Source organism: Acanthisitta chloris, unplaced genomic scaffold (assembly GCF_000695815.1).
Source record: "Acanthisitta chloris isolate BGI_N310 unplaced genomic scaffold, ASM69581v1 scaffold3182, whole genome shotgun sequence".
NCBI classification, from domain to species: domain Eukaryota; kingdom Metazoa; phylum Chordata; class Aves; order Passeriformes; family Acanthisittidae; genus Acanthisitta; species Acanthisitta chloris.
In genome coordinates, this window is record NW_008659755.1 from 211752 (window position 1) to 229271 (window position 17520).

Consider the following 17520-nt stretch of genomic DNA (forward strand, 5'->3'; position numbering starts at 1 on the left):
TTTAATTCTCCCTCTGCAAAAAATGGCAGAAACAGGTTTTTTTTTTATGACATCAGACAAATACTAGTAGCCAAACTAAAAGTACACAATGAATTTCTGAAGGCATTAACTCTTTTGAACAATGTTCTAAGTAGAAGTCAGTTATACTGGTTGGCTTCAGTTGAGCATTGTTTTATTTCCTATAAAAATACACATTCAAGTATGTATATATAGACATATCTGTCTTGCAGAAAGATCTGCATTCCTTCTGAAGTTTATAAGGAAGATCAAAGTAGTAATAGTAATAATCTTTACAAGGCAACTTAAATGACTTAGCATTAATACAATATTTAAATACAAGGAACACAAATCACCAGCATGGGAATTTATTAGTGCTTTACAACCCCTGTAACATTTAAAGCAAGTTTATATTAACACCTAAATAAAGCAAGTTAAACTGCTGCTAGAGGGGCTGCTGTTAGTAACCTCCACTGTACTCAATACCACAGAGTAAATGAGGTCCAAATTTCAATTGAAAGAATGTGATTAGCTTGAATTTCATCCTATTCATTTAATTATTGGCAGGAATGTGAAAATACATTCAGTGTGAGAAAGCTGTTAAAGCCAAAGGAAAAAAGTTCTTATTATTCTTACAGCTATTTTCCAAGAAATACTAGATGTTCCAGCTTTAATGCTGCATTTTTAAATCAAGGGAAAAAAATTCATGAGTAAAGGAAGACAGATACTGTTTACAAGCCTTCAAGGAGAACATTTCACTGACATTAAAGGCAACTTAGCAGACTCACTTGAAATGTATCAATTTGTAATCTACACATTTACAGGAGCTGCTCTGCTCTGAAAGCTGTTTCCCAATCTGTGCCAAAACATGTGAGGCAGCGTAGCGTACTTCTGATGATAGACCTCCAGGCTCTGTTTCTCCATAATTGATTTAGTTATTAGTTATGCAGGGGAGAGAAGAGATCCCTGAGGCTTAGTAAAACAGTATTCAGTTACTAAAAGCAGCCCTTTGTGAATTAATGTCATCCTACCAGCTCTTTCTGCTCATTATTCCTTCAAGTCTTGTTTTCCTGGACACCAGCTGTCACAGAGGAAGTCTCCAGCCTTTTCTTCTCCTGCCTCCTTGGCTGGCTGAAGTTGCACCAGCATGGTCTGGAGTGTCTCCTTCACCACCTGGATCTCCCTCTGCAGAGACTGTGCATGCTTTATTAAGGAATAATCTATAGATGATTGGCAGTCCCTTTTCTCTTTCCAAGTTATTAAGTAAATTCTTGTTCTGCTGCTCACAACAGATGGCCGTGGATATCTAATTGTAGCTTCAACTTCTTCCAAATTGTCTGGATTAAATATTAATACATTGCTCACACTTGCTTTCAAAAGAAAAATCCGGACAAACTCAAGTTCTCAAGTAGCATTATTTAGCACTTTAAAAAAGGGAGGGGGTGGGGGATACTGCTTGGATACTGTTCTCATGGGAAGGAAGGAAGGAGATGAAGAAATTGTACCATGGAGGCAGCAGCACTAGCTGTGTGTTCCCTGCTGGATGGAGGGTGGATTTTTAAGCCAGAGCCACAGACCTGAGTGGATCAGACCCCAGGCGAAGGCAACAGGAGCAGTCTGATATAAGCCAAGTGACCACATTTGTGTGGCATTAGTGAGCTCAGCAATGTGTACTATGCCAGGCAGGGTGGAAATCTTGGTAAGCAGCAAAATTAGCTTATAGCAGAGAAAGTGTTTCTGCTCCACTTACCTCCAGATAGCTTTAATCTTAGCTGAATTATCAATATAATTATACTGCAGAACACACAAATATAAAGCTATACAAGGCTCCACAGTGAATGCTTTGAACAAGTTGAAAGGCAGAGACAGAGCAGTAGCAACATTATACTGTTATACAGTAAAAGGAAGAAGACCACCTGCAAAGTATCCAATAATTCAGTTTAAAATGCTTCATTTGATTAAGAAAGAGCTTCCACATTTTATTTGCCTCTGTCTAGTTCAGGTTTCTTGCAATGCATTCAGACAGAAACTAATGGCTAACGGCTGAGCCTCTGCAAGACACCTTCACTTCGCTCTTTCCCAAGCTCCACAATGATGCAGGGAAGGTGTCATGTGGTGGCAACAAGAATACAAGGGGTCTAGCACTGAACAGACTGGCAGATGAAAGTAGGATGTGCATGGAGACAGTAGTAACTGGTCACATGTGCACAAGCCTTTAAGCGCTTGCTAGGCAGTACAGTTTTTTATTCTAGGATTTCTCTCTCCTGGGAATAAGCACATTTTGCACTACCACTATGCTGGCCTTTCTGCTGATAATCTTACATCAGCAAGACTATCCATTGTTGAAAGAAGTGCAAGGACTAGGTGCAGCTCAACAAGACAACCAACCTTATCTTCTCTTCCATAGCTTACACTTTGTGGAGTGGAAAGCAAGCAGAGGCAAGTCCGAGCCTGCTGAAGTGCTAAAACAAATGGCCAAGTCTATGTGAACAAGCCCTAGGGCCCACCTCATCCACATTAAGGCTTCCTGAACAGGTATGGCTGAAGGGAAAGGACCCCTAAAGACAGAAATGTTAATTTATAGCAGTATGTCATCAAATGATCTCAGAACCTCACTTTGAGGGAAATGAAACAGGATGACACTGAAACAACTCAGTTTCAAAAATACAATGCAGAGAAAGGATATCACGCAAGGACAACCTTTATCCTTTACAGAGCTCCAACATTATGAAATGTTGTTTTACTCAACCCCAATGTCAATGCAATGCCAAGAAAAAAAAAAAGCCTTGGGTTATGTGGCTAAAATGTGAGCTGCTACTTTTGAAAAATTGTGACTAGACTGGACCATGGTAAAGCTATACAAATCACTACTGTTTCAGGCAGTCACCATTATGCCTTGGAAAAGCCTTTTGGCTGCTTTTGATTTGGTTATCAGTTCCTCAAAATTTCATCTGTGTGCATTTACTATGATGCTTTGCTTTTACTATATTTGTGCAAACTTCTAATTTCTGGACAGCTCTATTAATCTAAAGGGATTATTTCTCTGATTACAAGTAACAGCAGTGCACCTATCCCAGGATCTCAAAGCACTGTACAAGGACAAATTAATTATGCTTTGCATCTTCTCTGAAGTAAGAAACATTATTATCCTTTCTTAAGTGGTCCTGGACTATCCACCCCTCTGCAACTTAATCCTGAGGCTCTGCTGAAAACCTAACTGGTAAAACAGAAATTCTACAGTTTATAAACACCATGAAGCCTCTGAAATTTAATTACTTCTGATGTGTAGTCTCCAACTACATGCTGTTACTTGTAATATCCCAAGCAATTACAAAATTCTGTTCAGGCAGAGAGAAGAAGAAAAACTGAAATGTTTTAGTGTCAGTGGCTGAGAAATCTTGAAGGATGGAAGAAAAAATGAGGAAGACAGGAAAAGAAACTTTTAACCAAGAGAAAGATGGAGCAACAAGAATGATGACTGAATAGTCTAACTACAGCAAGTTTCAATAATCTCATAAATAATACCACAATCATCTGTAGACAAGTACCTGTCAAAGGAGCCTTTATGGCTAAGCAAAATATACGATATTCCATGCTCAGGCATATCTCTATCCACTTACAGAGGTTATATCTGGATAAACAGCTCTACCCATTTAAAAAAAGCAAACAACAGTACTGCATGGCTCCACATGCAAATGTGTCCCTCATGCTTAAATTATCTATCTAGTGCTGCAAATATTGAGACAGTATCCAAGGCAGGAGCCAAAACAAGTTTCACCTAGGAATACTTCCTAGTTCTGCTGTCTTCCTATGGAAAACTGACAAAATCTCCCCAGCATCTCCTAAATGGTAAAGTACTTGGGAACAGCTTCACACAAACACAACATATACTCAACAGTGCTGCAGCCCTAACATTGTCTTGCTTGAAACTTCACCTGACTCCCTCTCTTTAAAAACCTTGAGCAGCATGACAGAGTCCATGATTTACAAGGCTATAAAAAGCATATCTAGTTACTGTAGAGACTCAATTTTTGGAAAAAAGTGGGTTCATCAATGCAGCTTCTCTTCTCTCAGCACAGATATTTAGGGAAAAGAGACAAAAGGTAGATATTATGAATCAGCTGCCTTCCTACAGAAAAGGTTAGAAACTAAGATGATATACTGTAAGAGAAAAGACCTTGGAAGGACAATCAAGGACTACTGCTGAGCTGAGGGTGTACGGAATTTCAGAGAACAGCAGCATTTTTTTTGACATCTGAAGAACAGAAATAATTAGAAAGAGGTGTGAGTTTGTTGTTGGTTTGGTTCAGGGCTTTTTTTAACCTGGTTGACTATTCTGCTTGTTTCCAACAGCTAAACATTACAGTGGCTGGAGACAGAAGCTCAGCTGGGTGTACCACCACCGTACTGCATGTGTCTCTCCTAACCCCATGCACCAGTACACATCAGGGCCTAGCCAGCAAGGAAGTAGCTCTGCAGAAAAAGACCTTGAGGTCATGGTGGACAGCATGCTGAACATATGCCAGCAATGCATCTTGAGGCAAAGGTGGCCAACTGCCTCCCAGGCTGGATTAAGAAAAACACTGCCAGCAGGTGGAGAGAGTTGATCCTTCCAGTCTACTCAGCACCAGTGAGGTCCCATCTGGACATTGTGGGGTCCTACTCCGATGGGATCCCAAAGTCTCTTGCAGGTTTACCCAGGGCTTCACTGCCTCAGTGAAGTACAGACAGGGCTAAATTCTATGCTCCTGATTCTGTTGAAAACCTATGCTGGTATAAAGCAAGACTTGTATGAGAGCCAGCTGTATTATAAAGGTGAAAGGTTAGCAGAAGCGACCTGCAGTCCTTAATGAGCATTTAGGCACAAAATTCTATTTTCAAAATAACTGATTAAAATGTCCAATTTAGGGCAAGGAATGAAGATAGCTTTTATAATAATGCTCCATCCAGGTGTTCTCCAACAAAGCATTTTCACCAGGAGGAACTATTATATGCATTCAAGTTGTCTATCAAAATGTAACTGCTAATTACGAACAAAAATTACTGTGAAATTGCAATATAGGCTCCATTTAATTTTAGTGGGAATTCCAGGCCTTTACTGTCAGGAAAGTAACACCTCTCATCAGCTCTGCAGACGCCAGAATGAGTCACCGCTCATCTTTTGGCTTTTCTAATTAATGATGTGGACTGTTTTCATACACTCACCAATGATTAACCATAATTGAATGTTTTGTGGGTTTATTTGGTTATACTACATAGATTTTAGCAGATATGTCATAGTGATACAGAGAGCTCTAACACCTCCCCTCCCCCCCAATTGTCTGATGTTTTTTATATAGAAATACAGTTTAATATTTGCTATGAAAGATTTCAGTAATAAATTAGAATTGCAAGTGGCTCTGTGTCTGTACTCAGAACCGAGAAATATCACTGGACATCTCCTTTGTTCAGGTCATGCTGGCAATTACGATGAGCAGCACGGTTGATTTAAGTGTGCTATGCCATCAAAATGTAGAACGAAAAACAGTGACATCTGGGTTTCTTCCTCTAATACAAACTTTATTATTAATCAAAGCTATGACACACACTAAACATTGGCAAAGGGCTTGAGAGCATCAGGAATTTATTTTTCTCAGTGGAGTCTTTAAAAATCTTTTAATAATCAGACCACAGGACTAGTTTACATCTGCGCAAACCCCAGTCAGATTTTTGACTAATAGAGCTTGTAACATTCATGCGTAAGGCATTTTTTTGCAGAGATGATGGGGAAGGGTGAAAATTACCAGTGAACAAGAGTTTGAAAAATTCATCCTTCCATTACAATTTCAGATCTTTAAGCTCCTACTCTGAGTTCTACAGATTTTTAACAAAGACTGCATCATTGACCAATATTTGTGATATGAAATTGTTTTATTTAAAACAAAGTACCATGCAAACAAAAGATCCATCTATTAACCATAAATTCTTCTACTGAGACTAATTATTGTTTACTATCTCAGTGCTAGCTCCTGCATTACAGTCAAGTTACTAGTGAGTGAAAGCTTCTTTTATAGGCACTGAGCAGTTTTTACTTAAAAACAACAATCTACAGGTCTGTAGCACTGTGGTAACTATTTTTCTCATTCCTTTTTGAAGTATAGCACAGTGATTACATGTACCAGATGGTAACATTTTATGTACATTGATCTGGACTACCTCTGAAATAGCAACTGAATGTTAATGAGGAGTGCCTGAATTGCTGAACTGCTTCTTCGTATATCCCTATGTTTTAAACATAGTTTCTTTATTTTGTGCCTGATGGTCTTGCTAGGACCAGGATATCACACAGTGTACATTTCTGTATTTAGAAAACGTGAGCTGAATTTCATTGATAGTGATCTGATTTCCTCTATCAGACAACCCTGGCTTAAGGAGAGACTAATCTCCAACTCTTCTGAAACTTCCAATGAGAGATTTCATTTTTTCAACTAAATCTGGCAGTTTCAACAGCTACAAAGAAATATAGATGCACACTCCACAAAACCCACAAATGCTACTATTTCATGTACTTGTAGTGTATTTCTTCTGGAATCAAAAATGCAGTTTTCCAGCTTACTTCACCTCATCTATTAAATGGTAACTATGATCAGACCTGACTGTTCAGTTTGAATATTAACTTAAGTCCTCTGCAAAGAAACTATAAGTTCAGCCCTTAGTAGCATTCTATTAGGGGTGAATGAGGAAAGCTCATTTGAGAGTAAATATACATAAGAGGGGAAGGAATTAGATGCTCTGCACACACACACAAGACACATGGATATAGCTCTGAAAAGAATACTCACAAACAGCATTGGGGAAACACAACTGCAACCAAGTATGCACACTGTAAATATAACTGAAAGAATGCTGAATAATCTTTCTGAATACTGAAATGCTTAGAGAAGAAACAGTTGAAGTAGTAACAAGTTACTGACGGGATTTCTCCTCTCCCATGCACCCTCCCACTCAGCACCATCACCCCCAGCCCTCCAAACTTTACCCTTCTGATACATTTCAAGAACGTAAGTTTTTAGAATAGGAATTTTGCAATGACTTGGCAATAGATGCCTAATTACTTAAAAACACAGTGGTTATTTCCACACACTATTTATTCTCCTTTCTTTACGCTATCCCCTCCATGACAGTGTCACCTCAGCCCACCTCAGCTTAGGAGGAACTGAATCCTTTCTAGCATCATTATCACTTCAACTCAACTTCAGCTGTCTGTAAGGGCTCCTCTGCTGATCTCTCCAGCCTGAACTTATTAATCTTCCTTCATTATCCCCTTAACTGCCACTTCTCCACTAAAACCTAAGTAGCTAAGTACTCTCATCTTCCTCAGCCTCACTAGTTATTATTCTTTTTAGAAGAACAAAAGCTCTTTTATGATGTTTTTCCTATGAAAGCTACAAATGAAACTAAACTCTGCACTCTTAAATTTTGAAAAATGACCAATGAGTCCCTCATAAGGTTAAGCAATCCTCAAAAAATACTGATGGACAGATGAAGCACAGCAAGAGATAAGGGGCATAAGACAACATCTCATCTGGTTACTGGAGTATTAGAGGCAGATTAAATTGTGTATGATGCCACATGATGCATCCGCTGCCCATTTTTTTAAAAAAGAAAAAAACCCCAAACTTCATGTGACAATATATATATGTCAGTAATGTAGCATTTAACTTGGCTAAATCAGGTTGGGAAATGCAGGTGCATGGACACTTGTATCCATGCAGCTTTTGATGTACTACATATTTACTTATATTAGCGTTAAAACCAAAAGAATTTGAACAATAAAATAAAGGCTTTTCAGTGCATGACCTCAATTTACAAAGAACTAACTTCTGTTTAAATCAATTAAAGCTGGATTAGATCACAGTGAAAATGCACTGTAGGAAAACTCACTACAACAAAAAATGCCCATTTCAGCAAAACAATCAATTCTCCCATTCTTAATGTATTTAATCTACACTAAGAAACTAGCATTCCATGTGAATCTGAAAGGCAAGTATTTCAGTATATACTTACAGAGATTGATACATATCTATAGCTATAGCAAAAAAGGATATGAATAACTCCTTCATCAACTATGCAGGTGGAACTTTGCAATTGATCTTCCAGATGCACCAATTTCTCACTTATTGCTTCACATTTTTCTCCCAACTCTGCAGAAAATATGAAGAACTCCTACAGAAAGTAGAAAAAGAAAAGAAAGCATGTTTGCTGCTGACTGCACTTTCCTACATCAAATTTGCATCAAATTAAAGGGGAAATAAAATATTAGTAAGGGGATATACTTTGTGGTGCAAAGACATTGCCTAAAAGCAAATTCCCATTAAAGAGACAAAAAGCTGTTACTATGTAACAGATTGGTGATTTAGATGAAATGGAATGAGCTTGCGGTCTCAGTCTACTTCCCAGCAGAAAAAAAAGTCATGATCTCACTTACAGCAGATAATTAAAGGGGTGTGAAGACTGAACTGCTCTCCCTCTTCCCTGTTGTCTCACCACAGCAAGGGAAGGAAATCTCATGCTGACCACATCAAGTTGTTCATGTAAATATGATTTACACTTTTAGGTACCTTAAATATTTGAAGCAGCATCACTTCTGGTATCTTATACTCATAAAAAGTACTTTTTGAAGAAAAATCTGGCTAGAATACTTAGGAACTTTGCTCAACCGATCAAAGAAAATGCATCAAAGTCTTGGAGATTACAAGATGAAACTATACTTTTCACTGAAACAAGACTAAAATTTCAAAAACAATACTTCTCTACTTAGAACTCATACAGACAAATGCTTTTTATATTTTAAACCAGTTTCAAAGTTCTCCCCATAAGTTTTTTCAGATAAACTGCACAAAGGTAACTTCTATATTTTATATTTTGCATTGAGTAGTACTTTGAGAAATGACCCAAATAAGCAGAAAATATGAGGAGGGGGAAAACAATTAAATCAATTTGTGCAGCTCTGAGACAAGCCTTTCCTCTCCCTCCCATGGCACCACAGTGCTGTCTACAGTGCATGATAGGGGTTATTTGTAAGGCAAAGATTATAGTGCCAAGATGAAGTCCGTCTGGAGCCATGCTGAAAAAAATATGGAACAATTCATCAGCTGGAATCCAGGAAATGGGATTTTCTCTAGACCTAGTCTATGTACTCATCCAAAAAGTCAACTTCACTTATGGTCATATACATCTACAGAAAGTACATGTAAAAAAAAAGCACTTGGGTCCTTTGCACTGATCTGTTGCTATCAGATCAGCCATCAGTGGTTGTTTAAGAGAAATCAAGCCTTCAATCAAAGGGCTTCCAAAGAAATCATGCTGACACTCATTGGAACACTGCCCATTGTGAAGCAATCTGAGTTTTGGTAAGCCCATATACCAGACCTTAGTTCTGTGCTATCCTTTCACTTTGCATCACATGCTGCATACATGAAGACAAACACCAGAAGGGCTCTGCTTGCTGACACATTCTCTGCTACAGCACAGATCCTTGGCCTTTCTGCCTTCCTAGGGCCTCTGGCAGACATTGCTATCCAGCAGACTGCACAGGTATGCAACCAGCTGCAGCTCAAATCCTGGACGAGTGGGCTAGTTAAGAGAGGTTATTTTGCAAATACCCACAGAGGAGCACAATGGCTAAGTCCCTGGCTCTGCACACAAGACCTGAGCAGACATCTCCAGAGATGTTACCAAACATGAGAATCCACAGCAGCACTCCACAGAACTTAGAGATGTGAAAACAACCCATTGCTTTTCAAAGTGAGAACAGGGGAGAAGGTAAACATTCTCCTTGCAGCAACTAGGAATGTCCTTTTCTCAAGACCAGGGACAGATGATGAGGAAAAATCTTCCATCCAGCTGCTAAATTATTATTCAGTATGCCAGCAGGACTCCATATGCTGTCATGGAGTGGGATAACCCAGGCAATTTGTATCAAAAGAAAGCTCTTATGGAATTATTCTGTGACACACACGCAAGAACAGCTGTCAAAAAATCTTAGGTCTCAGGCTAAAAGAGTTGGTAAATTACAAAAATAACCTGAGTACCCTGAAGCACATCTAAAATGATGACCATGCAGGGAAAACTCCACCTTTGAACACCAATTTTGCTCCAACAGCTAATTACATGTACGAAAAACAGGTCTTCACATAACTGTCACTTCAAACACAAAAACCCAAGCAAAGAAGGCTTGGTGCTATACAATCGGTGGACAGTTAATTTAAGAACAACAGCTTTTAATTAGTGCACAAACTCCTAAGTATTGCTCTGACAAACAAAAGCTGTAAGTGAAGTTTACAAAACCAGACGCTTTCTGAAGACCGTGTAACTCCAACAAAATGAGTTAGCCCCATACAGATCTTAGAGTGACAACATAAAACCGGATTCTTGCTCTTATAACATCAAGATATGGAATACTTTAGTCTCATCCAGGCACTACTTTTATAAAATAACCTATTACTACATGAGATTTTGGATCATGTTCATGCTTGTCAAGCTGGATGACACTTCCAGTCCTGATTTGAAATCATCAGTTATTACAGACAGCAAATTAAAAAAAGTACAGGTTACAGTACATTCCTGAATATCTGTGCCACTAAGTATATTTAAATGCAAACAGTCTTATAAATATACACATTCAAGTAGAGTACCCATTTCTTTTTTGGGGTACCATTATGGCAGGAATGTTTATCCAGATAATTAGGTCCATCATGAGCTGCTGTAAGAGAAGATACATTTCCTGTCTTGGATATGCAAATACAAGGAATTCACTGAGCAACTTAAATCTAAATGATAAGCACAATGACTGGATTTGCCTAGCTCCACTGTGCAGATCCACAGTGGAAGTTTGTTCACTGTGTCAGTGAATGTACAAGGCAAAATGGGTTTTTTCGACCTGATCCCTCACTGAAGTTCAGGCACGTCAGAAGATGCTGAGGTAGCATTTAGATACCTGGCTGATAAAACAGGCTCCATGTTGCAAGCATGGACTCCCCGTAGTGTGCACAGATCCTGAAAACCCATGATAAAATATAACTATAGCCTGAAATCCAGCCACAGTGCAGCTAGATGACTACACTTACTGGTGTACTGTTACATTATCTAATTTCATGTTTGACATTTCCTTCTCCCTTTTAAAATAAAACTTTATAGCAAAGAAAGGTCCCAGGAAGGACAGAAGGAAGGAATCCAGTGAATTTTCTCTGCCTTTTAAGTTGGAATGAGAAGTTGCTCCATTACTTTAGACAAGAATCGTCACTCAGGAACTTACTTGCAGGTGTCATGTGAAAAATGCAGGAGAATCATCATATAAATTATGATTTTCCAGAACATACATACATATATATATATGAAAATGGGAAAAGCATACACTGCTCTCCAAAATACACAGGAATAATTCTAAATATTCAACCAATTCCACAGCTTCTGCCTGCAGGCCCTCATTTGAAAAAAGTTTGATAACCCAGAGAAGTAGATAGGAAATATTTCTCTCAGTGCCTTTCATATCTAGTAATATCATTGGTAACATTTTTATTTTACATTTGCCTGTGTAGGTAGGGAAACTGCTGTCAGTGACACACAAACTATTCAGAACAGCTCCTGGTTGGAAAGTGGCACTTTACACTGAACAACAATATATCTGAGAAGAGAGTGGACTCTGCCTCAAGCTCAACATATTAATATAATACAACTCATCCAAGCTTGTAGGTTATGTCAATGCTACAAGCTTCTGTAAGTCTTAAGAGTTTTTTGGCTATTTTTGCACCAACAGCATTTTTAGGAAGCAGCTAGGAGAGATTGCAAGAGTCAGGAAAGAGCTGAGATGAAATATTGCTCTATAGATTTTATGAACAGGGAATGTAGCTGGCTGGGATTTTATTTTTTTTCCCCTCTAACTCCTTAAGCAGGTGAAAATAGCATAAATACAGGTGTGAATTATTTTTCAAGGTGAAATTCTTCTGCCTTCTCACACAAAGTAAAAACTCTAATTCTTTCCCAGAGATGTGAGAGTCTCATGCAAGAAACAGGAAGAACAGACAATGTTACAGCTCATGCACTGCTGGAACACCAGCATATTACATCAAGAGCAAAGGGAATGGCTTCCACTTGAGACTTCTGCATTTCATTTTACCCTTTTACAAGTCATTTTAGTCACTTATGAGCAACAGCTCCTCAACAGCATTAGTCAAAGAAAATGTTTGATCAGCTTTTCCAGTGCAAACACCTTCTGTGCTTGAATCTAGTTCAGCAATTTTATATAGAAGAATCAGCATTGTAGTAGCTAGATTAATCTAATTCTATTTGGGATTAGAGTCTATATTAGCGTCTTTGACGGCTGTACTGTGGAGTGGGATTCCCAGACACATTCTTAAAATTCATTCTTCCTACAGAGGAACTTTTGTAAAAGGATGTTGCCTTACTTCCAAGTAGCAATATAATAATCCCAATAAGATGCAAGCCTTAGAAGACTTTCTACAGAGCATCAAAGCCAGATTTCTTTCACCTGCACTAAACCATCTCTCTCCTATAATAGTTAAAATAATTTAAAATAACATAAATAACAACTACACAAAGTTGCCCTTGCAGACAGATAGATACTTCACATTATGGCACAAGGTTTAGAAAAGTGACCTACTGTTGGCAGAAGTGCTGCATATTTACCCTCGACCCTTGCAGAAGTTAATGGCAATTGTCAGCACTTGAAACTGCAGAACATCAGGCCAGGGCACCTCTTAAATAATTTCTAGAAACAAAATGCAGCCATCCATATGTTTGTCCTGCTTCAGCAGATGCTTCAGTCACATGCAGGCTAAGTGCATATGCCCTCAGATAATGAGCTACTCGGCCATGAGGTGTCCAAAGTGCAGGTGAAGGAGTGTTTGTTCCTGCTCTGCATCCCATATTTCCTGCTCTATATGCATTGTCCTGAGCAGCTGCTGTAGATACAGAAGGCAGCATGGCCACTGAGAACAGATCTAATCTCTAGGCCTGAAAGTAATGCATGTTACTCATGGCCAATACCATCACGACAAGGTGACCAGGAAGCAATCAGGGATCACCAAAACCTGCTCTGAGACTTGCAGTGTGACCAAGCCTACTGTGACTGTCCTTGGCTGGTGTCTATACAGCTGACAAGGGTTTGGTGGTTCTGGTTGTAGGGTACAGCCTGCTCCAAGGCTAAACTGCCCTTGCAGTGAGCAAGTTTTCCTCCTGCAAACTCCTCGTGCTATAAGCGAAGATTATTACATTTCATTTTACCCTTACATAGCACACAACAATTAACTAGTAATTGTCCTCTTTATGTTTGATATGATCAAAGACTTTGACTTTCAACCAGACAAGGATTTCTAAACCTTTTCTTTCTATTCCTTTCCTTCTTTTCTTCAATGTGTTCCTGTATTCTACAGAGTGAGATGTCCAGACCAATGCTATAGTCCTCTGGAGGCTTTGGCATTCTCAGCCAAGCACAGAAATTATTTCTGTCTTACAACTGACATTCCCACTAATGAGGCTGCAAATGACATTTGCCCTTTCTTCCAACATGATGAAGGTAATGAATTCCACTATATTTGTAGTCCACTACAACCCTAGATTCTTCTCCTGCAGTATTGTCATCTTAGCTGCTATTTACCATCCGTATACATAAATCCAACTCTTTTTCTCCCTCAAATGTAATTTGCACCTGTCTTTTAACATATCCCTTCTTATTGATTTCAGGCTATTCTTTCAATCTATCAAGAGCATTTGGAATTCTAATCCTAATTGAAATTATGTTGACTGGCACAAACTCCTGGCCTACCTCCTTTTTAAAGTCAAATACTAAGTCTGCCTTTTACTAATCCCTTGGGACTCCAGGCTTCCTCTAGGAGTTTTCAAAGAAGCATGTTAATGGTTTGGAGATTGTTTTTCTTGGCTCCTACGCACTCAGAAGAAATTTCATCAGTCTAGCCTGACTTCAGTACATCTCATTTGCCTCAAGATCCTTTACTGTGTTTGTCTCTTGCTACCTCGTAGTGAATACTACGAGCACAACATATATTGACATGGCGTATCATTTTTTAGAAAGACCAAAAGCAAAGAAGATAAGAAAGAAAAAAAAATAATTCTGATCTCATTTATTTTCTCATTCACTTTTCTTATTAGAAGACACATGCTTTCTTTCCTTATCCTTTACATACAACTTAGCCCTGAACGCCCTTGCGTACATGTCTTCTGTTTACAGTCACTCAGTGTGCTCAGTGGTCTTGCTGTTTCAGTCTTATGCTGTGTAGTACCCTATTAGTCCCATTCTTAGGAACATTTTTGCCCTTTCCTTTTCAAAACTCCTTTAACCCACTGAAAAGCTGCTGACAGATATGTAGTCTGTGACTGTGCTTGCTCTTTTCTACACCAGAAGGAGATGGTGCTGTACTATAAACCTGATGTCTTCTGGAGAGTACCAAAGAACATCTGCTGATTCCTCCTCCTACAGAGTTTGTCCCAAAAACTCACCTGTTGCTTCTCTGAGTTTGTTTAGGTTTTTCTTTCATTGAGGCGGCTATACACCTTTTCTCAGAAGAGAGATTAAGGTTGTTTCCCAAATAGTTTTGTTCTTACCACCTTCCACTTAGGGACTGCTAGCTTGTTCCACTAGCCTGTTTATGCATATCTGGGAGACTGCAGCACTACAACATACTCCCTTCTTTCTCATATGCAACAATTTAGGCATAAAGGTTTCCAGACAGCTGTTCTGCAACTGTGACCTACTTCCTTCCCACCATCACACATGTGCTTTTCCTTCACTCCCTTTGCTTGTCCCCTTCCCTCCTCCACAGGGACACAACAACCCATGGGAGTGTTAAATGAGTTATCAGAATTACTGTCCGATATTGGCAATACCTTCCCTTCGTGTATCTTCCATTACAGCTATGGAGGAGTGTCCTTGGAAAAGCATCTATTCAGAAATAGAGCTTTTCACTGCCTTTCCAGCACTCTGTGGTGGTCTGACAGCAGTCCTCCCATTCTCATCCCTAGTAGACTGAAGATCTTCTCTAATTGCAGACTTCCTAAAACGAGTGCACGCTACTGCACTGGCTCATTTAATTAAACTGAGACAATTCCAGTTCCTGCTGTGGAAGGATGAGGCTATTTACTGACTTACCAATAAAAATTCACAGTGGGTCAGGACTTGGAAAAAGAAACAAAAGCACCCAACTGTTTTCCAGTGTCCACACCCTGCTGTGCAAGGAGTCAGCATAGCTGGGTGTAATTTATAGGTCGTTCCTAGTATTGTTCTCTCCTGTCCCTGTTCCTGATGCAACAATCTGGAATGACTAGATGGGTGCTCTCCTGCAGACAGTAGAGCCTTACAAGAGTGGATTAGGGAACCAGAGAATCAAAGGAACATTTAGGAAAAGCCTTGACATGGTACAGGGTGCTGACAGTTTCACAGAGCTCTCTGCAAGTCAAAGTCAATCCAGCTGTGGCTGTGTGGTACAGACTGACTTTCTAACATATTTCCATTTCCTTTATTTGTATCATTGCTTTCTATTCTCTTTATGCACTTCACCACCACTGACCCCCCAATCACCCCTCAAAAAATAAAACTTCAAAAGGGCAAAGTTTCTCCATTTCTGAGTATGACAAGATATTAAGCTCTTGGTAAATACTTCTACAGTGGCAGTCCTGTATTATATGAGTGCGCTCTTGTGTGCTCAGTACTTTGCCCTGATGTCAGCAGGGCTTTTTGCTACCTTCATCCCATGGGACTGCCTGCCCCTGTTTCAATGTCATCTATGGACAAAAGCACATGCACAGTTTTGCTTTAATTCACAGCAAATTTCACTGATAAGAAAGGCCTTCGCATTTTCTGCAGTTCACCTTCATTCTCAAGGCTTCCTGTTTTTATTTATGCTGGACTCACACACAGTCAAGCAGTCTATCCTAGGCATGCTCTCATGTCACAGCCTCCTTGAATACAAGGTCAACAATCTGAGTTTGGTCTTGCAGTTAGTTTCTCTCTCCTGGGGCTTTCCAGCTGCTCCTCCATTTTTGTATTCACTGGTGAGAATCTAAAGAAATGCCTCATCTGAATAGATATCCTAAACAGCAATTCTTTATTTACTTAATGTTTGCCTGGCTGAGCACTTGTCACTTGTACTTGACAGGTGGCATGTATGCTATTACAGAAGGTGAACTGGGGGTTACTTATCCATGTAACTTATTTGCTGGCTGGACACAATGCTTAGATACTGAACTTCCTTAATATGTAAGTTGCAACCAAAGGCATAACAACATAAAAGTGGACCAGACTGAAACAGCACAGCTTTTAGAACCAGTATAACTCTCCTTACACATATGTTACCTAAATTCTTAGTTTGTAGGTAGACAGATTTTTGTATGTAAGCAGATTTTTCTTGTCATTTGCTGTCATAAGAAATGCATGTCATATTACTCAATTATCCTAACCTCCTTAAATACAGGGACTATCATCTGATGTATTTTTATTTAGGAAAACTGTGCAAAATTACAAACATCCAGCATTTTTATTTGGATGAAATTCCTATTACCCTGTATTCTGCAGCACTATGCTTGTCTGCATTTATACTGCAAAAGTAAATTCAAAGGTATTTTTAGAGATACACAAGAAAATAGGCAAAACATCATGATTTCATTCCATTCCTAAGTATCATGACAGTGCTACAGTGAGACTGGCTAAATATTATTGGTCCTACTTTTCCCCAACATATTCATCCTGTTGTTGGTATGTATTAAAAACATTAGCATCACATTTAACTATAAGACCCTGAAATACTCAGCAACTTTGACATTAATTTCAATGGAAAAAGCAAAAAAAACAAAAAGGAAAAAAAGGAGAAATAAAAGAATGAGCACACTCTAGTTGTGACTGTATTGCTTTTCTGAGTGCTCACATACTCCAGCAATTTTTACCCAAAGGTAACACTATAAAAACAAATGTCATTAGTTCTAATTGAGACCAAGAAAAGTCTGTACAGTATCACCACTTTATGCTGCCTAGAAAACACTTACCTCAGATAAGTGACCCTCTGCTCCAAATGAAATGTCTTCCATAACCTGTTAGAGATAAATTATTAAATATACAGTAGATATATGCTACATAAACAGTAAGATTCCAATGGAACTTATAAAAACCATATAGCACAATAAGAAGTTAAATAAGCTGAACAATTGCATCAATTTGCTTCACATGCATGAAAGATTTAAATTGCATTTGTAATGGGGCAGTGGCAGCCACCCAATATTTAAAGCTGTATTTGAATACATTTTATTAAAGCCTGTCTTTGGCTTCCCAAGTTAAAACCCACACGGAATACTGCCTCTAAAACTGAAGGACTAACTATAGCTTGATCTATACACAAGTAATTTTTGTCATAAACTCTGTAAGTAATTTTGGACAGGAGACATGACAGACCCCACTGATGTTTTCTATTGGTAACATGTACTAGCTCTAGTCAACTGCTCTTTCAAAACTTCTTT

General features: G+C 38.8%; 1 protein-coding gene across 1 annotated transcript; it reads right to left on the reverse strand.

Annotated features, from left to right (window-relative positions):
• Positions 1–372: 372 nt before the first annotated feature.
• LOC103797302 (disrupted in schizophrenia 1 protein-like) lies at positions 373–17423 on the reverse strand. The gene is made up of 3 exons (XM_009069504.1): positions 17053–17423; positions 8085–8202; positions 373–1193 (listed from the first exon to the last, which is right to left on the reverse strand). Exons 1-3 carry the CDS (start codon positions 17092–17094, stop codon positions 1045–1047), a joined length of 309 nt encoding a protein of 102 aa, XP_009067752.1. The 5' UTR covers positions 17095–17423; the 3' UTR covers positions 373–1044.
• Positions 17424–17520: the final 97 nt, after the last annotated feature.